This window comes from Chamaea fasciata, unplaced genomic scaffold (assembly GCF_029207755.1).
Source record: "Chamaea fasciata isolate MVZ Bird 193981 ecotype frontalis unplaced genomic scaffold, bChaFas1.0.hap1 SCAF_28, whole genome shotgun sequence".
In the NCBI taxonomy this organism is placed as follows: Eukaryota; Metazoa; Chordata; class Aves; order Passeriformes; family Sylviidae; genus Chamaea; species Chamaea fasciata.
The window spans coordinates 1499636-1523731 of record NW_027094113.1 but is presented as its reverse complement, the minus strand read 5'-3'; the positions used below and the strand labels follow the sequence as shown (position 1 = coordinate 1523731).

The following is a 24096-nucleotide window of genomic DNA, read 5'->3' as shown; positions in this document are numbered from 1 at the left end:
TGCACCGAGACTCACTTTAAATTAACTTAAGAGACAAAGAAGCAACAGAAAAAAAAAAATATTCCTCCTTAGCCCACTGCTCTCGAAATTGTCTTCGTCTTCTTCTGACAGCGACGGGTCAGAGTCCGCAGTTGATCCCCATTTCAGACTGGTCTTAAACTCAAAACAAGTGACGCCGTGGGTTTTTCTCTTCTTCTTTTTTTCTGTTTGACGGACGCAGGAACTTCAGCGAAGTTGGGCTTGGTTCGAGTAAACGGCCACGAGTGGCGGAGGAAAGGACAAGCAGTTTGGGGAGGCCCCGCTCCCCATCTGCGCGTGGGGCGCTGGGGGAGCCCGTCCGGCCCGGCCCCCCCGTCCCCGCCCAGCCCGAGGGGCCGGCGGCTCCGCGGGTCAAGATCCAGCCACGGCCAGAGGGAGAGGAGCCATCGCTCGCCGCTCCGCCCGGCCCCGGCAGCTCACTTGCGACGCTTGGTGGTTTTCCTCTTCCTTCTCTTGAAGAAACAGCAGCACCTGGGGACAGAGGGGACCCGTCAGCGCCGGGGTCACGGCCCGGAGGGTGCAGCAGCCCCGGAGTCAGGGAGGACAGAAACCCCTTGGTGCCTTGGTGAGCCCCACGTGGGCAGAGCTGCTCCACCAAGTGCCCTGGGTACGGGGCAGGGGCTGGACTAGGAGCACCACAACGGCCACCAAAAGTGACGCTGGCCACAGCAAACGGCACCGACCAGGGGAGTGACACTGACCACGGCACACAAGACCGGCCACCTGGCCAGAGGCAGGGCCAGGCAGGGACTCCAGAGAAGAGCAGTCCCAGATCCATCCATGCCCCTCTGTGCAGGAGCCTCGGGCAGGGAGAGGTGGGAAGGGCTGGGGTGGTGGTGGCCCTGCAGGGACGCCCCTCACGGGGTGCCAGGGGACAGCGGGGTCGGGGCCTTACTTTGTATCGTCTGTCACCTCCACCTCGGTGGGGGCTGTGATGGGGGCGTTTGAATGTCCTGCCGTCGGGTCATCCGTGTTCAGCTCTCCGTTGGTGGAGCTCATCACCTGGGGAGAGACGAGTGTCAGCAGGGGCAGCCCGGGGGTCTGCAGCCCTTCCCCTCCCCACGGGGCACAGGAGCCACCCAGGAGACCACCCAGCTCTGCCCAGGAGCACTGAGGTGCCCTTGGTGGCGGGATGGTGCCCTCGCCCAGACCGTGGTGCTCAGCCTCAGTGCTGAGCTCTACCCGAGAGCCCCATCACACAGAGAGGTCTGAGCCCCTTAAAACAGCCCTGGAAGGATCCCAGCTCCTGGGAGCCCCTGCACCAGGAAAGGGGCCTGCTGGCAGCCAGCTCCAGCATGGGTGGGAGACAGGGCCTGGGAAAGCCGACAGCTCTAAGGAGCCCTTCCCACAGCTGAGCATCTGGACACGACTTCTGCTTCCCGGCACCGAGACTCAGCCCAGTGCCCACCCTGTGGGCTCAGGTATCCCTGAGCTCTGCCCGCTCACCAGGGCAGCAGGGTCAGTCACAGCGCAGGAGGAGGACATCCAGGAGGACATCCAAGCCACCAAGGCAACTGCGAGGTGCCTGAACCACCATCCTGTGCCCGCTGTCCACAGGCAAAGCCAGGAGCTCCCTGGGGATGCACAGGCCAAACACTCTCCAAGCTGCTCGGCCCCGGCAAGGAGCCTCGGCCTTGCCCAGCCCCTCGGAGGACCTGCCACCCGACATCCAGCCCAGCCAGCAGGGCCACATCAGGCTCCGGGCCCTGACACCAGCACAGAGACCCCTGTGCGTCATCCCCGCGGTGCCGGGCGCAGGCGGAGCACGGCAGGAGGGTTTGCAGAGCAGGAGTGGGGAGGAGGACGGGGACGAGGGACAGGAGGAGGGAGGCAGAGCGTGAGCTGGGCCCTCACAGTGCCTGGCCCCACGGCCCGCCTGGCACCGTGGAGTGCCCAGCCCCGCGATGGCAACAGCGGGAGCCGTGTCCAAGGCTGGGGCCGAGCACCAGCAGAGTCACTGTGGAGCAGCAGGAACGAGCAAGAGCGGCGGGGACGGAAGCGGAGACGGAGGAAGCAGCGCAGGCCCAGCCGGGGGACCTGCCATTGGTGTCCCACCATCCACGTGGGACGGACCCCCAGGCCAGGGCAGGGCTGAGCAGCAGCGGGTGGGAGGCGGCGAGGGCGGCGCTGACAGCGCCAGCACAGGATGGAGGAGGGACCGCGGCAGGGGGACACGGCCAAGGAGTGCCCGGGAAGGAAGAAGCAGGGCTTGGAGCCAGGGCTCCAGTCAAGGAGGCGCAGGGAAGTCCCTGCTCAGATGAGCGGCACTGGGGGCAGAGCGATGCCCACCCAGCTGCCGGGCTGCAGTGTGGCATCCATCCGTCCATCCATCCATCTCCAACCACCCCCTAATTCCCCCTGGCAGCACCAAGGGAGCCCAGCAGCCCCCGGGAAGCAGCACCAGCCTCGTCTGCGAGCCGTGAGCATTCCGTCGCACCACAGGGACAGGCAGCACGTGCTGCAGCCGGGGCAGGACCCTGGGATGCGTGGCCCCGGGGCGGGGGAGCGGGGCTGATCCCGGCTCCGAGGGCAGCCACGAGGCCCGGGGCGGCTCCGCTCCCTCCCGCGCCCGCCCCTGCCCCAGGCGCGTGGTTTCATGTACCTGCACGGACCCCCCGAGCCTGCCGGCTGCCAGGTGAGCTCCCAAAGGCTCCTCGGCAGGCTGCCCACCGGCCTGAGGATCCCACAACTCCGTCCCCTCGGGCGGCTGCTCGCGACAGGCAGGAGGAACAGAATGAAAAGAAACAAAAGAAAAGAGGGAGAATGGGGAAGAGAAGGGAGAAGTGGAGGGAAGGGGCAGGCAAAGTGGCAAAGGGAGTCCAGAAAATAAGACATGCAAAAGCAAAAACGTGACCGGAGCAGCTCGACTTGCTGATTGCCAAGGGCACCCGTGCAGCACCGTCCTGGCGGCTCCCAGAGCGGTCCCTGTGGTGACAACGGGGGTCCGTGTGCCCCTGCCACCTACACACACCCCCCACGGCCAGCCCCACGCAGGGCCAGCTCCAGCAGGGCTCCCGTGTTTGGGAGCAGGCTGAGGCAGCAGGGCCAGAGCTGCAGCCAGCCCCAGGTGATGCCATATCCCCAGGACGACGCAGCACCTGGTGGGGCCTGTGTGGCACGAGCTGGGCTGCTCCTCCAGGGCTCGGCTGCCCCACAGCCAAACCCTCCCCCAGTGAGCACTGCACGGCCCCACAGCTGTGGGGACACCCTGCGTCCCCAAGCTGGACACTGCTCCCATGCTCTGGGAGCTCCGTGCTTTGCTTTTCCCCCTGCTCTGGAGAAGAGATGTCCAACATGGCATTTCCCTCCTGCTGGGGGCAGAGAGCAGACCTTCCCGGGAGTGAGTTCCCAGAAATGAGTCAGACGGGATTTGAAGATGTTTCCCCCTCTCTAGGAAGTGCTGCCAGTGAGAGCCAGGGCTGTGCCAGGCTCCCTGTGCCGGAGCAGCCTGGGGAGGACAGGGCGCTGCAGCCCCGGCTCCAGCCCCTGTGCAGGTGCTCTGTCCCCAGGGAGGTTTGGGGGAACGAGGGTTTGTACAGCACTGCTGGAAAACACGAGGTTTGCTCTTGGTGACAGCAGTGCCAGAGACACGTGTCCTGCGTGGGGACAGGACAGGCCACAGCACTGGAGCAGTTCTGAGCAGCCTGGCCCCTTTCCCACACAGCTCTGCCCGACCCCTGCCCCAGGCTGGGCCCCCTGTGCTCTGCCCATTCCCAAAACAAAGGCAGCCCCAGCATGGGGCAAAGTGCTGCCAAGCTGCCCCACCAATCCTGCCCTCCCCTGCCCCGTGTCACTGTCCCGTTGATGGCAGGGCATCAGAAGCAGAGCAGCAAGTCACCCTTAGCAGAGGTGGCTCAGCCTGCACCAAGCCCTCCCCCACAGCCCAGGCTGGACCCTGCCCCTCACCAGCTAATGTCCAGGCCTGGCACCCCCCAGTCATGCTGCAGCCCCCCCAGTGCTTCCTCCCTCTTCTGGCCAGGCCATAGGGACATTGCCCTGGGCCCCCAGCGAGCCGCAGACCCAGAGCTGTGGGAGAGAACTCTTCCCACAGACAGCACTGAGGGAAAATGACGCTCCAGTCTCTGCCACCATCCCTGCTGGGCTCCATGGCTCTGGAACTGCAGCCCAAGCTGCCCATGCCTGTGGCCCCACGCCCAGCCAGGCCGTGCTCTTGCTCACCTGGTGTTTGGTGTGTGGCTGTGCTTTGTCTCTGTTCGGGGGCTGCACCTGCACCTCGCTGTGCATCGTGCCAATGGGGGTGGGCTGGGGACACAAAGGACGATGTCAGTGCAGCACAGAGCCCTCCCAACACCCTGCAGACAGATCCAGCCTCCAGCCAAACATGCAAAACCCCCCAGAACTGGGGCCTCATCACCGCCCCTACCCCCATCCCAGCAGTGCCGTATTTGGGATATGGCTGCAGCAAGCCCAAGGAATGTGCCCGTGGCAGAGAATGAGGTGCCAGCCTGGCTGCTGGGGTCCCCCCGGCTCCAGGAGCCTCAAATTCCTGTGTCACAGCCCTGGAGGTGGTGACTGGTGAGGAGGGCAAAGCTGATCCCCTGGACACAGTGTGTGTGGCAGGGATGGTTGAGAGCCACGTCCTCCCTGGCTGCTGCCACCGACCCCGCTGCTCCTGCTCCCCGGGGTGCCTCACGCTCTGCCCCCAGTGCCTCTGCACTCACCAGAGGCTTCCCTGCCCAGTCGTATTCGTAGTCGAACACGTAACCGTTCCTCTCGAACAAGTCTGTGAAGAGCTTCCTCAGGTAGTCGTAGTCGGGCTTCTCGAAGAAATCCAGCCGCCGCACGTAGCGCAGGTACGTGGCCATCTCCTCTGCGGGGACACGGGGGCTCAGGGGGACAGGGGACACAGGGCCCGGGGATGGGGGCAGGGCAGGGCCGCGCTCTCACCTGGGAAGTTCTCACAGAGCACCTCCACCGGGGTGGCTCTTTTGGTGTCACCAATCTTCTGGTACCTCTCCTTCAGTGTGTCGGCCTGGCGGGGACAAGGCGGCTCAGCACAGGGGCCAGGCAGCGCCCCGGGCAGGGGAAGGCACTGGGTGCTGTCACACCACAGATGGTTTCTTTGACTCCCTTTCCCAGGTAACTCCCTCCCCAGGCAAGTCTGGAGGACAAATCCCAGGGTTTCCAGGACAGCCACTGCGAGAGCAGCTGGGGGTATGCAGGGAGACCTGCAGCTGCTCAGCACTGCAAGGGCCTGACGTGGAGCTCAGAGCTGGTGGGGTGCCAAGCCTCCAAGGCCCCAGGGGCCAAACTTTCTCCCTCCCCATGCCAGGGCAGAGCCAGACCCACAGGAAGCCATGCCCAGGGGCAGCAGGAGCTGGCAGTTACCTTGAGGCCTTGCCAAGGAAGGCTCCCACGGAGGAAGTACATAAACATGTGTCCTAATGCTTCCAGGTCGTCCCTGCGGCTTTGTTCTGCACGGAGAGAAAGAGACATGGGTCAGTTCTCACTACAGCCACTGTCCCTGTCCCCCCAGATCCTGCAGCATCCCATGTGTCCCTGCCAGCATCCTGAAGAGCAGGAGAGACAGCTTGTCCCCAGCCCCACCTCTGGCACCCCTGCCCTGCAGTCCCTCCCTTCAGCCCGGAGGCAGGGCTGGCTGCCTGTGCCCACACACCTTTCCCCAGGTGGGTGTTGATGCTCATGTAACGCGCTGTCCCTGTCAGGCTCTTGTGCTCTCGGTAGGGGATGTGTTTTTTGGTCTCGGGGTCAATATACTCTTTGGCCAGGCCAAAATCGATGATGTGGATGGTGTGCTGCCGCTTGCTGCCCGGCCGCCCCACCAGGAAGTTCTCTGGCTTGACATCTCTGTAGATCAGGCTTTTGGTGTGGACATACTCCATCCGTGTGATCTGAGACAGAAGGAGATGTCAGTTCCAGGGCAGAGACCCACCCTGTGTCCTGGGCAGAGACCCACCCTGGGCCTTGCTCAGCCACCTCGCCCCTGCTCCCCTCAGCCTGGCCCAAGCCCCAAGGACAGGAACATCGCCTCCTTCCCACGATGGGGGACTGCCCCAGGCCAGCTGCACCTTGGGCACACAGCGAGATGCTCTGGGCACACAGTGAGATGCGCTGGGCACACAGTGAGATGCTCTGGGCACTCAGTGAGATGCTCTTGGCACACAGTGAGATGCTCTGGGCACACAGTGAGATGCGCTGGGCACTCAGTGAGATGCTCTGGGCACTCAGTGAGATGCTCTGGGCACACAGTGAGATGCTCTGGGCACACAGTGAGATGCGCTGGGCACACAGTGAGATGCTCTGGGCACTCAGTGAGATGCTCTTGGCACACAGTGAGATGCTCTGGGCACACAGTGAGATGCGCTGGGCACACAGTGAGATGCTCTGGGCACACAGTGAGATGCGCTGGGCACTCAGCGAGATGCTCTGGGCACTCAGTGAGATGCTCTGGGCACACAGTGAGATGCGCTGGGCACACAGTGAGATGCTCTGGGCACACAGTGAGATGCGCTGGGCACTCAGTGAGATGCTCTGGGCACACAGTGAGATGCGCTGGGCACTCAGTGAGATGCTCTGGGCACACAGTGAGATGCGCTGGGCACACAGCGAGATGCTCTGGGCACTCAGTGAGATGCTCTGGGCACTCAGCGAGATGCTCTGGGCACACAGTGAGATGCTCTGGGCACTCAGCGAGATGCTCTGGGCACTCAGCGAGATGCTCTGGGCACACAGTGAGATGCGCTGGGCACACAGTGAGATGCGCTGGGCACTCAGTGAGATGCTCTGGGCACTCAGTGAGATGCCCTGGGCACACAGTGAGATGCTCTGGGCACTCAGTGAGATGCTCTGGGCACTCAGTGAGATGCTCTGGGCACTCAGTGAGATGCGCTGGGCACACAGTGAGATGCTCTGGGCACACAGCGAGATGCTCTGGGCACACAGTGAGATGCTCTGGGCACTCAGTGAGATGCTCTGGGCACACAGTGAGATGCGCTGGGCACACAGTGAGATGCTCTGGGCACTCAGTGAGATGCTCTGGGCACACAGTGAGATGCGCTGGGCACACAGTGAGATGCTCTGGGCACACAGTGAGATGCTCTGGGCACTCAGTGAGATGCGCTGGGCACACAGTGAGATGCTCTGGGCACACAGTGAGATGCTCTGGGCACACAGTGAGATGCGCTGGGCACTCAGTGAGATGCGCTGGGCACTCAGTGAGATGCTCTGGGCACTCAGCGAGATGCGCTGGGCACTCAGTGAGATGCTCTGGGCACACAGTGAGATGCTCTGGGCACACAGTGAGATGCTCTGGGCACTCAGTGAGATGCTCTGGGCACACAGTGAGATGCTCTGGGCACTCAGTGAGATGCTCTGGGCACTCAGTGAGATGCGCTGGGCACACAGTGAGATGCTCTGGGCACACAGTGAGATGCTCTGGGCACTCAGTGAGATGCTCTGGGCACACAGTGAGATGCTCTGGGCACTCAGTGAGATGCTCTGGGCACACAGTGAGATGCTCTGGGCACTCAGTGAGATGCTCTGGGCACACAGCGAGATGCTCTCGGCACTCAGTGAGATGCTCTTGGCACACAGTGAGATGCTCTGGGCACTCAGTGAGATGCGCTGGGCACTCAGTGAGATGCTCTGGGCACACAGCGAGATGCTCTGGGCACTCAGTGAGATGCTCTGGGCACACAGTGAGATGCCTGTCCAGGCTCAGAGAGGGGATGTGAAGGGGCGGAGAGCCCTCCCCCAGCAGGGAGGGGGTGAGGTATGGGTGAGCCAGGCTGGGATGTGCCAGCATCTTCCCCCCATTCCCTGTGGGATGCCCGTGCTGCCTGCCCACGGTGCCCACACGCCTCCTGCTCCCCGGGGCAGCTGGGGCCAGGGGGGCCGTGCAGGGCTGCAGGGGAGGCCGAGGGGCTGCACCCACCAGCTGGATCGCGATCATCAGGACGGTCTTGAGCGTGAAGGTCCGATCACACAGATCAAAGAGATCTTCCAGGCTGGGCCCGAGCAGCTCCAACACCATGGCATTATACTTCCCACAGGGGCCAAAGTAGTAAACCTGAGGAATTCCTTCTGCAAGACAAAGAGCAGGGGCTGTGCAGGGCTGCAGCAGGGCCACGCTGTCACAGCCACGCCACTGCTGGACAGGGACAGGGGCTGCAGAGGGGGGATGTTCCTGCACTGCCCTCCCTGCAGAGCCAGCCTGGTTCTGCTCTTGGCAGCAGGGGAAGGAGGAAGCTCCATCTGCATCCCTGACTCTGCTGCGGGGGCGGTGGGGGGAAAGAACTAAATCAAAAGAGATCAAAGATGAGGCGAGGCGTCTGTGTAAAACCAGCCTCTCCCTGTGGAGCAGATGGGAGTGAAGTTGCAGAGTCACATTTAGGGAAAGCCTCTCTCCCAGCAGTGCCCCGGGCAGGCAGCTCCCCAGGGCAGCTCAGCCCAGCCCCATACCTGCATTGCCCAGCTGTTTGTAGAACCGATACTCCAGGTGCAGCTGGGGGGCCCGGGATTTTATGGGTTCCTTGGAGGAGAGAAAGGAGAACAGTTAAGGAGGAAGCAGCATGTTCAGGGGGTCTGGGTGTTACCTCCTTCACACTCTGGCAGCAGCTGGACTGAGAGCATTTGGGGTTGGGAGCAACTGGTATAAAATGGAGATGAAGCCTCAGGGGATGATGAGAGAAAATCAGCCCATATGGGAGCCAGATCATCTCATCCAGAGAGGGAAAACATTAATGGCTTCAGGTACCAGTGGGGCCACCCTCTCTGCTGCTGGCACTAGCTGAGCACAGCACAGGCCACGGTGAGGACTGGAAGAAGCGAGACTCAGCTCTTCCCTGCCCAGCCCCTGATCACCCCACCTACAGTGACGTGTGTTCCCAGACTGCCCTCAATTCCAAACAGGAACAAAGCTCCCCCACAGCCACCCAGCACATCCCAACCCACACCGCCCGCCCCAACACCGGGGCAGGGGAAGAAACCTCCTTCCCAACGGCTGGAACATCCCCCACCCCGACCACAGAGGAGCTCCCCGGTTTGACAGCTACTCACCAATTTGATAGCTACGTATTCGTTTGTGTAGAGATTCTTCCCTGCAGGGAGAGACGCAAAAAGGTGATGAAAGCAGTCCCTGCATCACTCCCACCACACACCACCACGGTCCCTGAGGGCTCCTGGGCTCAAAAACACCTTGAACAGGTTCTGCCGCTCCCACAGCACCTGAAGGGGCCTGGAGGCACAAGCGGGAGCAGAACCCACTGTGGGGAGTTGCAACATGCCTGCTAATTATCCCCAGGTGGGGTATGTGGATTCCTCCGGGATGGGGAGGCTCCCGGGGGCTGGAGCCAAGGCTGATGGGAGGGGGCAGCAGCAGGGACGTGACTGGGCAAGGCAGGGACAAGGCTGAGACTTGGTGGAATGGCCAGAGTCAGGGGACACCGAGTTATGGCCAGTGGAACCCTGCAAAGGGTGGCAGGGAGGAAGGACACCCGGGAGCACTGGGGCAGCCAGCAGAGGTCTGAGGGCACCACAGGCAGGTGGAAATCTCTCCCCCCTGGCCGGGGTCACTCTTGGGAACGTGCATACCTGCGTGTGAATCAACCTCATCCCTGGGGATGCTCCCACCCACCCAAGGGCACAGGGGAAGCTAGGGGCAGATCCATGGCATGGCCCAGACTGTATGAGGAGCTGAAGGCTACAGGGAGAGCCCAGGGGAGTGAAGGAGCAGCCGTGGCTGTGCAGGACCTCCCGGAGGGCTCCACACCCGTAGGGGACTTTTCACACCATAACCACGGGAAGGTTGAGCTCAGGGTGCCTCCACATCCCCCCAACCCCAGGGGACCGAGAAAAAGGGGTCACACCTGGGAAGCATCAGCACAACCTCTGCCCAGGCCCATAAAGACAAAGATTAAAGGTTTGCAGGACCAGCTCTGAGTGCTCCCCGTGCAAGAGCCCGCAGGAGTTCAGGCAGGCCGGGGTTAAGGGCAGCAGGCTCCCTCCAGAGCCAGCAGACTCCAGATCCCAGCGATCCCGCTGCCTGGCATGTGGGTATCTGATGGAGCCGCATCTGTCTCCTCGGATTTTCTCCAAGCAATTCGCTTAGGGAACAAGCTCCTCCTGGCGTAAGATTTCATCTGCTCAGACTGCTGCTCTCCACCTGAAGCAGCAATAAATCCTGGCTGGGTTACATCAGAGCCAGCTGCTGAGCGCCACAGTCGGCGGCAGGATTATAGGAAGAGGGATGAATGGGAGATATTAATGGAGCAGCTCCTCCCAGGGATGGGCTCTGCAGCCAAGGAGGGGCTCAATCCTGCTGCCTCCCTGACCCTCTCCCATCCCAAGGGACCTCTGCCAAGCCACTCTGTCTGCTGCCTCTGCATAAAGCAAATCCCTTCACAGTGATTAGGGAGGAGCGGATTTGGGAGGGAGGGAGGAATGTCTGGTGAACACAGCGTGTGCCAGACCCAGGGCGTCTGCCCCATCACGCATTGACATTTCCTGGGGAGCAGGTGGGACACCCCCACACCTGTACATGGCTCCACAGGGCCCTACAGTTCAGTCCAAAACAATTACTGCTGCCTTCAGGGCAGCAACATGCGATCAGAAAACTCACGGCTGGATTTTCCCTGAGGTCAGGCAGGATCTGAAAGGGGAAAAATATAACATGGCAGGAAAACTACCAGAGGGACACTGCAAAAAGGACTCAGCCCAGCAGGGAGGGAGCAGGGATGGAGGCAGGAGAATCCCCAGCAGTGGCATCTGTCCTGTCCCCAGCACACATGACCTCTGTGGATCGCTGGCATCCAGAACTACCAGCAACAAGGCTCTGGAGCTGTCAGCATTCTCCCAGCCCAAACATGAGTCCACGGTTCAGCCCTTCCTTGGGGGGTTTGGATACAGCTGGTGGACAAGACGGAGAGCGGAGGCCAAACCACCATTCTCCACTTCGCCTTTCTGAATTAAAGAAGGTGCAAATAGCACAACTGGCCTGTCATGAGATTAATAAACCAGCAGAAAAGAAAAAGCAAAAGAACAAAGAGGGAGGACTCCTTCCATGCCAGCGAACTCCCCGCTCCAGCTCCTGGAGCCACCCGCTCTGCCCCAGTGCTCACAAGGGGGCAACTTTGACACTGAAATGTGCCAGAGCCCAGGGAGTGCCTGGGAGGACTAGAGCAGGCAGGACTTGCAGCACAGAAGGTGCTTTTGGAAGGAAGTAAAAGAGGAGAGCGGGGAGATGGGTTGCAGAAAGCAAATATTTGCGTTGCAGGGGCCTTTGCCCAGCTCGGTGCTGGAGGTGCCTGCCAATGCAGCTGCCAGCACCTGCAGGATGCAGTGCGTGTGATCAGAAGGGGCCAAAGGCAGGAGCAGGCAGCCAGGCCTGGGGCCGGGGCGTGTTAAAGGCAGACGTGGCTTTCTCTGCTGTCCCCTCCCCAGGGACTTGGCAGCAGCGCCGGCACCTGCTCCTGCACGTCAGGGCAGCCCAAGAGGAGCCTGGTCTGCGCTGGGCTCCCAGCTGGATCCCCAGCCAAGCAGCTTAGAATCATGGAATCACAGAATCATTCAGGTGGAAAAAGACCTTCAAGACCACCACTCCAAGCAACAACCAGCAGCACCACCACGTTCACATTAGCCTGTGTCCTCCCTCAAGTGCCACATTCACGTGTTTTTGAACGATTCCAGCGGTGGTGACTCCACCCCTACCCTGGGCAGTCTGTTCCAATGCTTCACAACCCTTTCAGTGAAGAATTTTTCCCAATATCCCATCCAAACCTTCCCTGGCCCAGCCTGAGGCCGTTCCCTCTCCTCCTGTCCCTGTTCCCTGGGAGCAGAGCCCGACCCCCCCGGCTGTCCCCTCCTGTCAGGGAGTTGTGCAGAGCCACAAGGTCCCCCCTGAGCCTCCTTTTCTCCAGGCTCAGCCCCCTTCCCAGCTCCCTCAGCCTCTCCTGGGGCTCCAGCCCCTCACTGTGAGAGGAAAAGCGTGCACTGAGGCTGCCCCTTGCCCGTGCCCACGCCGGGAACCTTTGTGCAGCTGCAGCAGCACAGAGCTGTGCCTGGGCACTGGGATGGGAATCTGGCCTCCCAGACCTGGGAATGCAGTGCAGGAATAGGGGATGAGGCAGCTCCACGGAAAGGCAGCCAGGCCCAGCCCTGCCAGCCCTGCAGCTCCAGTGACTGCGGCTGCAGCAGGCCAAGCAATGACAGCTCTGTGGTTTAACACCATCAGAAGAAAAATGTTATTTTACAGCTTGACCTTCTCTAGAGGAGGGTCTGAACAACCCGGAGAAAAAGCAAGTCTGAGCCTTCAGCAAGGGAGGCAGGAGCAGCAGGAATTGTGTGGGTTCCTCTCTCCCAAAGCCTCCAAAGACACCTGTGTACCACCTGTGGCGCGTGGTGGGTCTGTGGCTCCAACCTCCGGGAGGTGGCTGAGCCCTTAGCCACACTGCAGCTGCTCACAGGGAGGTCTCTGCAGAGCTCAAGACGAGAAGGGTGTCACGAGAAGTGCGCTGAAGGCACCTCTTGTGGCCCCAAGTAACTGCCTGTGAGTTCCTGGGAGGCTGCACGACAGGCCTGAGAGCCACCGCTCAGGAGAGCCAGGGAATGTCCCCAGCACCCACATGTGACCCTTCTGCTGGGGCATGGCCCTGGCCCAGATGCAGCAGTGACCTGCTCCTGGCTCACACACTGCACACAGATTCACCCCCCGTGCTCTTCCCTCCAAAATCCTGAATTTACTTTAAAAGGTAATTAATTTCCAGCTTTTAATTTTGAAGGAAAACAGCCGCTGTGGCTCCAAGCTGCCAGCACCAATGCACGCAGCAGGCTGGGGGAGAGGGGTGGGCACTGAGGAGCTGCAAAAAGCACATCTGCAGAAGTTTACTGCTGGAAGAAGAGAAGCAGCTCTAGGCTGAGGCTGCCCTGGGGCAGCTCCATGGCAGGAACACCCACCTTGGGCCAGGCTCATGAAAGGACTAAGGGCAATTCCAGGCTCTGAGGCAGCCCTGCACCAGGGAAGGACTTGCAGCTGCTTTGGGCTCAGTTTTGACCTTTCTGCTTAATGTCTGGGCTTTCCTTCTCTCCCCCTACCCCAGCCCATCCCAAGCACTCCTGAGTAGCTGCTAAGGGGAACCTGCTCCAACAAACCCTCCCGTGAGTGTGCTGGCCCTGCTCCCGGGGCACAGGGAGCTGGCAGGGCTGCAGCTCGGTTGTGCCCAGTGCCAGGGCACACGAGCCACCAGCCACACTCCCGTCCCCCGCTGCCACCAGCGCCCTGCTGCCTTGTGTTTCAGAGGGCAGCGTCCCACCCTGGCATGGAGTGGGGCTGGCTGCGGGCAGCACGTGGGCAGGGGGAGCTCAGGGGGCTGCAGGCACTCCCTGGGATGCTGTTGGAAAGCCCCAGAAGGAGCCAGGCTGGTGCCAGACCACAGCTGGAGGCTGGCAGGGGAAGGGATGAGCCTCACCAGCCCAGGGGGAAGCTCCGGGGGAAGCTCCAGGACACGAGAAGGTAACAGGACCCAGTAGCTGCACAACATAAGCCTGCCCCTCTGTGCCAGAGGGCTGGAGCAGCCACCCCGCTCCAGCTCCCAGCCCAGCTCTCCAGTCACACTGGTCCAGTGCGGAACTGGCTGGCAGCACTGCCACACCGGGACTGGCACCACGTCCCTGCATTGCCCAGGATGCCAAGGCCAGCAGGGACAAGGAGAAGCAGGATCCAAACGCACAGCCCTGGCTCAGCCACAACCCCTGCCCACGTCATTCCCCTTCTGGCTTCCCACAAATGCCTTATGCCGATTGTTTTTTTATATTTCACCTTTAAACAGATCACTTGATTTTGGACACCTCCGACGTGGGTGGACATTTGTCTCTACCTGGGGCAGCTGAGCTGAAGCACCCTAAGGACAGATCACCCCACGCCTCTCAGTGGGGTGGACAAATAGGGCAAAGCGGTACCTTTTTGAGGAAGACAATGTACCCTTCCTCCATCCCCACCACTGGGAGCTGGAGGAGTCAGGTACACCTCCAGGTACATTTTTTCAAGATCTCATGGTCTTTGTTATGAGAGGAAAAAGGCCAAAAAAGATCTGGGAGCTTTTAAATATTGAGCTGAATAGAATTCAGTCCTCAAGACCTCTAAAGCCTTGAGAACTGACTTCTCTATTCCCAGTGGAAGGCTGAGTGCCCAGCAAGAGCTGGGGAGCATCCCTGCTCATGCCACCACTTCACAGCAGGAGCCCTCTGGTCCCTTGCTATTCATCTGCAGTTGGAGGAATCCCTAAATCCTGAAACATTCCTGAGCCCTGATGCAGTTCGAAGGCACACCTAAGGAAGAGAGATGTGATTTTAGGAGAGAAGCCACATAGCTGTGGCTTCCACTGCCGTGATGAGATCTCGTGTTCAGGCCTGTATCGTGTTATGGGCAGGCACTGCAGGGTGTGACAGAGCAAAAAAAAGCCACGTGAAGGGACTGGAAGCTTCTCTTGCTGGTGGCAAGGACAATCTCCCACTGTGAGAATCGACCACTGTGGAGCCTGGAGCGAGAGCTCACTGCTTGTCCCTGGAGCCACGCGCACACCAAACCCAACTGCTCCCAGGTCCCTGCAGCAACCCCGCTGTCAGTTTGACAGACATTCCTCAGATCCATGTGAGACTCATGTCCCCTCGCTGCTGCCCCTGGAAAATGAGGGGGAGGCCAAGGTGGGGGGAGGTTCTGAGGATCACACTGATCCTCAGAACTGAGCACGGCAAAGCAACACTGCTCCAGCTCCTGCCTAGAGCAGGATCCTGGGATCCAGCTCACCCAGAAACAGCTCCACTATGCAATGCAAGCAAGGAAAAGGAGGTGCAGGGACACCGGTGGACCCTGCACAGCTCAGGGCTCTCTGTCAGGGAGGCACTGGCAGCAGGAGTGTCCGGATCCACCCAGGGAACTGAAAGGAGCAGCTGGTGTGGCAAAATCCTCCAGCACCTCTCCTTCCACAAGCCCTGGGTCTGGAGGAAGGCTCAGAGCTCCTCACGACACCAGGAGAGACAGCTGCACATGAGAAGTGCTTGGCTGGATTTTAACCAGAGCATTTCCCCAGCTCTGCAATTACGTGGCGATCCCGCCGGGAAGTGCAGGGACGGGGCTGGCACCAGCCAGTCTGTCCCACCGGCAAGAGCTGACATTAACTCCCCACACAGGGAGGTGGGAGCTGACCCACCCCAGCCAGGGCTGCCGCGGCTCCTCCCCGGGCCCATGGTCAGGTTTAGCTCAGAGCTCGGTTTGAGAAGGCACTGCTTAAAATATCACGGAGCAACAAGGCCTGGCACAGGCTCTGCCCCTCTTCCCAGAGCACGAGCCCCTTCCCAAAGCACTCACGGCCAAGGGCAGCGCTACAGCTGGCAGGGACTCCACCCACATGTCCAATGGGGTCTTCCTGGAGACACGCAGACTGCACTGCTGGGCCCTGCCAGACCACTCCCAGCTGCCTGATGCCAAGCAAAGGGTTAACAGCTTGCTGCAGGTCACCAGGGACGTTGCCAGTCCTGGAATTGAGAGAGGAGCAACCTCCCCACCTTCCAAACAGGAGTTTGCTTGAGGACTTTCCTGATAGACTTGGTTCAAAATAGAAAGTGACCCTGGAAGATGCTTGGGTTTTATTCCTCCCTTTCTCTGTCCTGTATAGAATTTCAGGAGAGTCTCTCAAACAACCAGTTTGAACAACTGAATAATTCACCCAGGAAAAAACACGGATTCTCCTCCCTAGATGTTTGTCCCAGCAGAGTGAACATCCCTCAGGCACCCACGCTCCATCCCCTGCCCCAAGGCACAGCAGGAGGGCAGCACCCGGAGCACAAGTGGGGTGAGATTTGGTGAGCACACAGTGGCATCTCCCGAACCATTCCTCACGCAGTGTTCCTGGATTTGGGGGACACCCAGATCTCCACGGCCACCACCACTTACAACAGACAGACCCAGAGAGCAACAGCCATGGGGAGGAGATGGGAAACACCTCTGCAATCAGTCCTTTGGGCAGGGATGGGCCCTGGTAGATCAAGCACAGTGTGAAAGGATTAAGGAAGCAGAACCTCGGTGACAGAACAAGGGCGACCTGCAAGGGGCAATGCTTCAACGCTGTGTGGCCTGTCAGTGCCCACGGCCACAGCCTGTGCCAGCACCTCCCTCTGCAGGTGGAGGATGCCAGGGCAATCCCAGCACGAGTGGGTACAGCGAGGACAAAGATGACCCTTCTCACCTAGACGGAGCTCCCCGAAATTGCCGCATCCAATCTTCTTGCCGACACGGAAGTTGGGACCCACCATTAAGACTCCCGAGTTGGTTCCAGCACCACGGCCTCCATGACCACTCCTTCCTCCACCTGTCTTGGACATCCTTTTACCTTCCTCCAGCTCCCCTTTCCCTCCTCTCTTATCAAAATCCATAAGTTTGTGATACCCCGGCCTCTCCACGGTTACGCTGCTGCCATACAAATCCCAGAGCTGCCGAAAATGGAAGGGTGAGGAGGAAAGAAGCAGGGCTCCTCTTGGTTAATACACCATCCCGGTGAGCAGTGGGAGGGCGGGGTCTGGAGAAGGAGGGGTAAGAGGCCGTCCACGGGTGCTGGGCTACTGAAATGTTAGTGCTTCCCAAGGTCCCGCCGGGACTGTCATCATCGCTGGTCACGGGGAGTTCTTTGGTGAAGAGAACATCCTGCAGACAGGGTCCTCCCAGCGCAGCTCCTCGGTCTCCCAGCTGTGGAAAAGGACAGGGAGAAAATCAGTATGAGGAGGCAGAGGACAACAGAGGGTTGTGACTCTGGGTTCCTGCCCCCAGCTTTGCAGAGCCCCTCCAGCACCGTCCCTGCAGACAGATAATTCCTACAGCAATGACAGTGCCACAGTTGAAGGGTGGGAGAAGCTGGGATAAACATCAGGTCCCAGAGCGCCCCATGCCTGAGATGTTGGTTTAAACAAACAAACAAATGAATTAAAAAAAAAACGTGGTCAGCCGGAGGTGAAATGGTTGATGAGCGTCTCCGTGTTGAAGCCAGCTAAGAGTGATGCAGGGACAAAACTGTCCCCACAGGGAAGGGCTGCTGGCAGCTTCTGGAACCATTCAGAGGCACCAGCCAGGGACTCAGAGCCCCCAAGAGCAGAGGACAGGTGAACAGAGCATTACAGGCACACCATGCCAGGCATGGGGCTGCCCATGGAGTGAAAATGATTTCACCTGGCTGGGAGAGTCCCTGTGGATCCAGGGGCAGGGCCAGTGGAGTTGGAGCACTTCCCACTCCAGCAGCAGCCTCCACTGCGGTGGGCCGGGATCTTGTGCCAGCAGCCCTGCCCAGGACATGGTTCCTGGGGAACAGCCACGCTCAGGGCACCCACCACAGCCCACGTGGGCTGGGGGAAAACACCCACTTGGCAAACAGGAACTTACTAACATCCCACTGCCTCTTCCTCTGCTCTTATCAACCAACCTTGATTTTAGCTGCAAAGCTGGGAGCGAGGCCCCTTGGCTGCAGCCTGGGCGAATGCTGTGACACTCACCAGGGCAAATGATGCTCGTGGGAGCTTGTTTGCTCAGGGCTGCAGCACCTTGCCTGCCTCGTGCGCTCCCAGTGAGGCTGCTGGAAAGCCCTGTGCTGCTGGTGGGGTTATCTGGCTTCCCCTCTGCTCCCACAAACAGGCAAGACCCAGCTCAGCCCCCTGAATCAGGGAGTTGCTTCCCGTGTGCACAGCCCTGCTCACGGCAGGGGCTGGATGAGGTGACCTTTAAAGGTCCCTCCATCCCAAACTACTCCATGATTCCAACTCCACACATATCCCTGTGCAGCTGCCTCGCCTCACATGGGTACAACAGCCTGACATCAAGGCCAAACCAATCCCTCGCTTCCTTCTAGGCACAAGACTGGGATGAAAAGAACCACTGACATGCTCTGTGCTCAAGGAACCAGGTGGCCAAGAGGGAACTGTGCTCTCCCTCCCTGCAGCATTCCACCAGAGAGGGACTCCCCTGCACTGGGGGAAGGTCAGGCAGGGTCCCTCCTCCCAGGGATGCCAGTGTGGGAGGCAGGAAGGACAGTCAGGAAGCTAAACACGGACACACAGGGTCAGGCAGGATCCGGGCGCACGCTGGGAGGGAACATGAGAGACTCAAACCTCCATTTCCCCACCGCTCTGGTTTTGCTTCCAGCCTGACCCTTGCCAATCTCCTACCTCTCCCTTACCCTCCCCCTGCCCACCTCCCTCTGCTCCTCTCCAGGCCCCTGTGACACCACTGAAAGCCTCTCAGGAGCCCCCAGCGCCGCAGACTCCCGCTGACCCTGTGGGTTATCCAAGCAAACCCCCCCTCCAGTGCTCGGCTCCAGGAAATGAACACACTGCGAGCTCTGATGCTTGGCCAAACCCTGTAAAACTTTTTATTGGCTCTCAATAGCTATTAATAACCAAAAAAAAAAGCTTCTTGTACTCAAGGGTGCACAGAGGGAAATGTGGGAGCTCTGAGAGCACCCCAGGGAAAAAGACCCCAGAGCTCAGCAGGGGGAAGGGCTGGCTGGGTAAGGGTCCAGGGACAGGACAGCCCCTGAGGCAGCCCCCTAGGGCTGTCCTGCTCCCAGCCCCCTCCTGACACCAAATCCTCCCTCTCCACAGCATCCTGGCACACTGCCACTGCCCTCCAGGAGGGACCAGAGCTGCTCCAAAGGCACAGAGTGCTAAGGTCCCACTTGTGGGACCTGCCCGTTCAAGCACAGGAGAACAGGCTTTCATGCATCATGGGAACCTCCTCAGGCTCCAGGCTCCCTCCACCACCTCTGGAGCATCCCTAGGGCACAGCAGCCTGGCCCTCCGAGGCCACCCCCAGCACACCAACAACCGGGGCCCATCCTGCTGCACCCAGCACGCGTCAGCCGAGGGAAACTGAGGCACGGGGAGCCTTCCAGCTCTCCCCAAGGTGGGCAGCCACGGGCTGCCTTCTGCCCCGAAGCTCCCTTCCCCCCGCAGCGTGTCCGTGCCAGCAGGAAGCGGGGTGGGAGCGGCAGGAGCAGGGTTTCCCTGCGCTTTGTTCTGCCCCAGCGCTGAGCGCGCACGGCCCGCACGTGACATCCTGCTCATTCTTCGCTCCCCCAATAATTTCCGCTCTGGGTTCAGCACATGGTGCTGCCCTCCCGACCTCCTCATGCTTCTCCCACCTCCACAGGACACGGCTTCCCAGCTCCCAGAGCAGGCAGCTCTGCCTGGCGTTTTGGGAGCTGCTTTCCCTGGACACGGCTCCAGCCACACGCTGGGAAAGGGGAGCAGCTGGTGATGCACAGGCCCTGCTACTCCATAACCTGTTTTCGCTCTGAATCAGACCTTTATGCTCAGTCCCAGGGGATTCCAGGCCCAGACTGTTTGCACAGAGTCAGGCGGCCGACAGCCAGAGCAGAGGGAGCTCCAGCCCCGGCGCTTGGGATTATTTTCTTTGAAGAGTTATGGGCCAGCCTCTGCAAGGGAATTTCAGACAATGAAGTGAGACAGAAGGGAAAAATTAAATCCTGTTTCCTGTGAGCACGGAGAGACTACACTGCCGTCACCCAACCCAGAAAAATGCAGGGAGCAGCACTGCACAACTCTGGTCCTGCCTGCGGAGCCTCAGGAGCAGCCCTCCTGGAGGGGCCCAGCTCCAAACCCCCACTTCAGGCGTCTGGGGCAGATTCACACCGAGTGAGGGCACAGCCCAGCCCCCCGTGCCACGCTGCAATTCCCCCTTTCCCAAGCCGGGCGGTCAGAGCAGCAGGAAGTCCTGAACCGCATCCGTGTGAGTCAGGCCAGGGCAAGGGATGCTCCCCCACACTCTGCCCACCGGCCTCCCCCATGGATGAGCCAAGGGCTGGGAGGAATTTATTTTCTCACCCCAGGAGTGCCAAGGAGACACAGTGGCTCCCTGGACCTCAGGACAAAAGCAGGACCCACCTCTGTGCAGTGTCAGTGACTGCTCAGGTTTTCCACCCCGCGCCATAAAGGGATCACTGGCCTTTAAAACTGAGAACAACCTAATTAGAAACAGAAACTTTTTGGTAAAATCCCAGGACTCCCGCTGCTCTGAAGCAAAAAAAAAAAAAAATCCCTGTGTTTGTTAAAACACAGCAGCCTTTGGAGGGGCAACAGGAACCCAGACCTGACCCATCCTCCCCAGGCAGCAGCACCGTGGGGGAAGACTCCTCGGATAAAACTGATGTCACATCGTTCCATTTTGCACAGGAATCCTCTCCCAAAAGGTCACAGTGAGGCAAGCAGCCTCAGGAAAGCACCTTCTAGGCTGGATTTTTTGGCCTGGAATCAAATCTGATGCAAGATGAGACTAAGAAAACTTGTTTCTCTCTTTGTGAGGGAGTGGGATAAATAAGGAAAAAAAAAAATGAATTGGCCTGAAGTTTGGCAGAAGAAATTCCAAAGCAAGCTGTAGTCTTAAAACAAATAAGCAGTGCCCTGTGGTGTTTGCAGTGCCGGTGCCCCGAACCAGGGATCCTGGAAGAGAAACAAACTGCAGGCAAGTGCAAGTGCCTCAGCACCCCCAAAACAGAACCTCAGAAGCACCGAAAGTGCCATAAAAAGGGGGCAAGCCCACACACCCTCTGATTCCCAAGAGGGAGCTCGTAGTGCTTTTGTTGAAATATTGGGTCCTTTCTCTCTGCCATCTGGTTTTAAGCAGGTCAGAGCTGCTCCAGTCACATTTACAAGCTTTTCCCTGCAGATGTAGGGGTGAGAAAAGGGGAACTGGGGTTGGGGGGAGTTGTTTTTTTCCTTAAAAGAAGAAAAGCAGCAGTTCTAGTGCTACCCCTTGTCTCTGTGACTTGGACCAAAATATCAAGGCTCGGGAAGTTCCTGCCCATATTTGCAAGTATAAGATGTTGAGGAGTTGTATTTTTAAGAATTTCTTTCCTGTAGAATGAAACCCCGTGGCTGCCGAGAAGGCACTTGTACAAACCATCTGGGGCACATTGTTCTCAGCCCTTTATATGAACACACACACCGTGTTCCTGCCCGAAAGAGGTTACAGCTAAACGGGGCAAGACAAAAGAGGAGAGGAAGAGGAAAAAAAATAGCGGCCTGGAGCAGGGAAGTGGCTGATGAAGGTCAGGGAGCAGGTCCATGGTGCTGCTTGGAACAGGGCCCAGGTGTCCTGGAGCAGCCGGCATCCCCGGGCGCTGCTCCCTGAGCCCTACCAGCCTTTGGGATGGTTCGTGGAGCTGGGTTCCCCATGTACTGAGCTCTGTGAGCAGAAGGGAAACACAGCTGCATCCAGATGAAAGAGAAAGGAAAGCTTCTTGAGAGCACAAAGAGAAAAGCCCTTGACACTCTGCAGCTCCAAGTACAGATCACTGCCAATTAAAGGCTAAAAATAATCACAAATACCCCGATGTCCCAAAGGGTGACCCATCAGCTGGCTCCCAGCACAAAAATCCAGACCAAAAAGCAACCAGTGGCCTTACACAACTGAAATCAAATCCCAATAAATTCTAAAAGTTGAAGAGGCTGAGCTTACAGGAGGATCAAAAGTCTTAAAATTAAGCAAAGTCTTTAAACATCTTTAAGAGCGAGTTACAGACGGTCCCAAATGATGTCTGCACGGGTTTGTTGTTAAACACGTGTTCCAGCCTGCAGAGCTGCAGACAGCCCTGCTCGTGATGGAGCAGGGAAAGCCATGTCACCACACAGAGCTCTCCCAAAACAGGGGGTCATGGAAAGCTTCACCAGGTCTCCCACAGGAGCCCTGCAATGGGTACAACCAAGCGGGATGCCAGCTCACAAGGTTGGGTCACAACAAGATTCTCATCCAACAAATTCCCAAATCCTTCTCTCCAGGGCTGAGCTGCATCCATTCTTTATCCAGCCTCCATTTACGCTTGGGATTGTCCCAGCCTATGGCAGGACCTTGCACTTGGCCTTGCTGAACTTCATGAGTTTGGCACAACTCCACCTCTCCAGGTCCCTGTGGATGCCCCATCCCGTCCCTCCAGCATGTGACTGCTGCACCCAGGTCTGTGACAGCAGCAAACTTGCTGAGGGTACCCTCAGTCCCACTGTCCATGTCACCAGCAGAGAGGTAACAGCACTGGTCCCAGTACCAACCCTTGAGGACACCACTTGTCACTGGTCTCCACCTAGGAGTGTGACCATCTAACAGGCCCCAGAGAGACCTCCTGACCTTCCTCCACCCTTGGACATGCACCTCTCCTCTGAGCTGGGCATGGCAGCTGAACAGGCTGGAACTCGGGTCCATGGGATGTGCTGTTTGGAGAAAACTCATCCTGACCCCACAAGGAAGTTTCCTCCATGGGCTTGAGAAGCAGAGGGGCTGTGCAGCCCCTCCACCTTGGGGCCTCCACCAACGACAGCTCCAGTCACAGGAGACTGGCAAACCTACTAGCACAGCAGAACATTCCTTATGGCAAAGGAAGACTGGCTTGCTCTGGCCCCATTTCCTCTGGATCCCACAAGAAACCAGGAGTTTCAGTGCTCTCAATGGGGAACTCCAGGAACGTGCTGGAGATGGAAGTTCTGGATGTGAGATGCACCACTCTGGGGACAGCACCAGTGGAGGAGCTGGAGCAGCAGGGCAAGGGGTGAAGGGGCCTTTATCCAGCCCAGAAATGCCCTTAAAAACCAAGCAGCCCTGGAGGCAGCCACCTTCCCAGCAGTTTCTGCCCAGTGCAGCCACGAGAACATCACCCCTGGCCCAGCAGGTTGGGTTCAGAAGCGACGGCACCACAGCCTCCTCCCCATCTCCAGCCCTTTTCCAGCCTCCAGCGAGGCAGGAGCCAGCACAGCTCTGTTTACTCCACTTGCTCCTTTGTACGTTGGTGTTGGTGTCAGCACAACAGGAAGCTCTTGTTAAATAGTTTGTTACTTAACTGCTGCCGTAGAGCCACCGGGGAACCCGCGCGGAACGTGCAGCGCGTTCCGAGAGCCGAGAGAGCCTCGCAGCTCAGCTCCAGGGATTTAAAAGCTCTCGGCTCTGCCACCCCTTCCCCGGTGATCTGGGAGTTTACTGAGTCCCTGGCCCTCCACATTCCGCCTGTTACACTGGAATTACGTCCCTGCATCCGCCTCCTCCACTTGAGGTCCCTGGAGAGATGTCTGGCTCTCTTTCAGCTTTTGAACGGTGCTGAGAGCTCAGCAAGCCCCCCCTGCCTGCTTCAAGGCATCTGCAGAGACAAGAACCCAGAACTGAGTGAACTGCCCCACCAGACAGGAACAGCACCCTGTGAAACCCACCCACCCCACCCGTGCTGCTGCTGCCTGCACACAGCCCAAGGAATATCCAGTGGTCACAGATCCACTGCTCGGATCCTCCAGCAGGCCCGCAGCCAGCCGGTCCCACAGGGCAGCGCTGAGCCCACCTCCCTGACTCTGCCGCATCCCTCATCCCCCAAACATGGACCTGGCTCATCCAAGCGGTGCCACCAAGCTGAGTCATGGATGACATGGCAGACACAGCTCTGTCACCATGGTCACTGCACCAGGAGTGCTTGATGCACTGACAGTGCTGGCTGGTTTCCCTCTCAGAAAAAAAAACCCCAAAAAACCCCCAAAAAGTGGGGTTTCACTCTGACGCCCCAATATTTACAATTAAGAAATCTACACGGGCAGTTTGTCCAAAACATGCTTTTTTCCCTCCAAATTCTTTCTTGAAAAGAAGACAAGAATAAAGCCGAGGCTAATGTTTCTATCAGAATTTCTTCTAGTGTTCAGAGGAAGAAAAAAAAAAAAACACAGCAGAAACAACCAACCCACAAAAACCCCGAACTGTGGCAGCAAAGCTTTTAATCCAACATGATCCCAGCATCCTTGTTCCAAACCTCTCCTCCTTTCCCGGCTTCCCAGCTCTTTACTGAGAACACAGCGTGTCTGTGAGGAGAGAGGATCACACCCGGCTCCCAGAGCAGTGGGCACAGGGCACTCCTGGCACCTCCAGCCCAGCCAGAGCCCTGGGGCCAGGATCTGGCCCTCCCCTTGCATGGCCCCAGGGACAGACACAGCCAACAACGCTCCCAGCACGGGAATTAAAAACACAAACACACTCTCAGAGCAAATAACCAGACACCC

The 24096-nt window shown here is 59.0% G+C and overlaps 1 protein-coding gene across 1 annotated transcript in view; it reads right to left on the bottom strand.

Annotated features, from left to right (window-relative positions):
• CSNK1G2 (casein kinase 1 gamma 2) overlaps window positions 1–24096 on the bottom strand; it is a 42682-nt gene continuing 18586 nt past the window's right edge. Inside the window, exons 2-12 of the mRNA XM_066205417.1 lie at window positions 16260–16756; window positions 9079–9119; window positions 8482–8551; window positions 7955–8103; window positions 5678–5912; window positions 5389–5474; window positions 4948–5032; window positions 4722–4870; window positions 4219–4302; window positions 935–1041; window positions 1–510 (exon numbers count right to left, since the gene is read on the bottom strand). Coding sequence (XP_066061514.1) covers window positions 456–510; window positions 935–1041; window positions 4219–4302; window positions 4722–4870; window positions 4948–5032; window positions 5389–5474; window positions 5678–5912; window positions 7955–8103; window positions 8482–8551; window positions 9079–9119; window positions 16260–16446 — 1248 coding nt within the window. The 5' untranslated portion in view covers window positions 16447–16756 and the 3' untranslated portion in view covers window positions 1–455. The remainder of the gene's footprint in view (window positions 511–934; window positions 1042–4218; window positions 4303–4721; window positions 4871–4947; window positions 5033–5388; window positions 5475–5677; window positions 5913–7954; window positions 8104–8481; window positions 8552–9078; window positions 9120–16259; window positions 16757–24096) is intronic.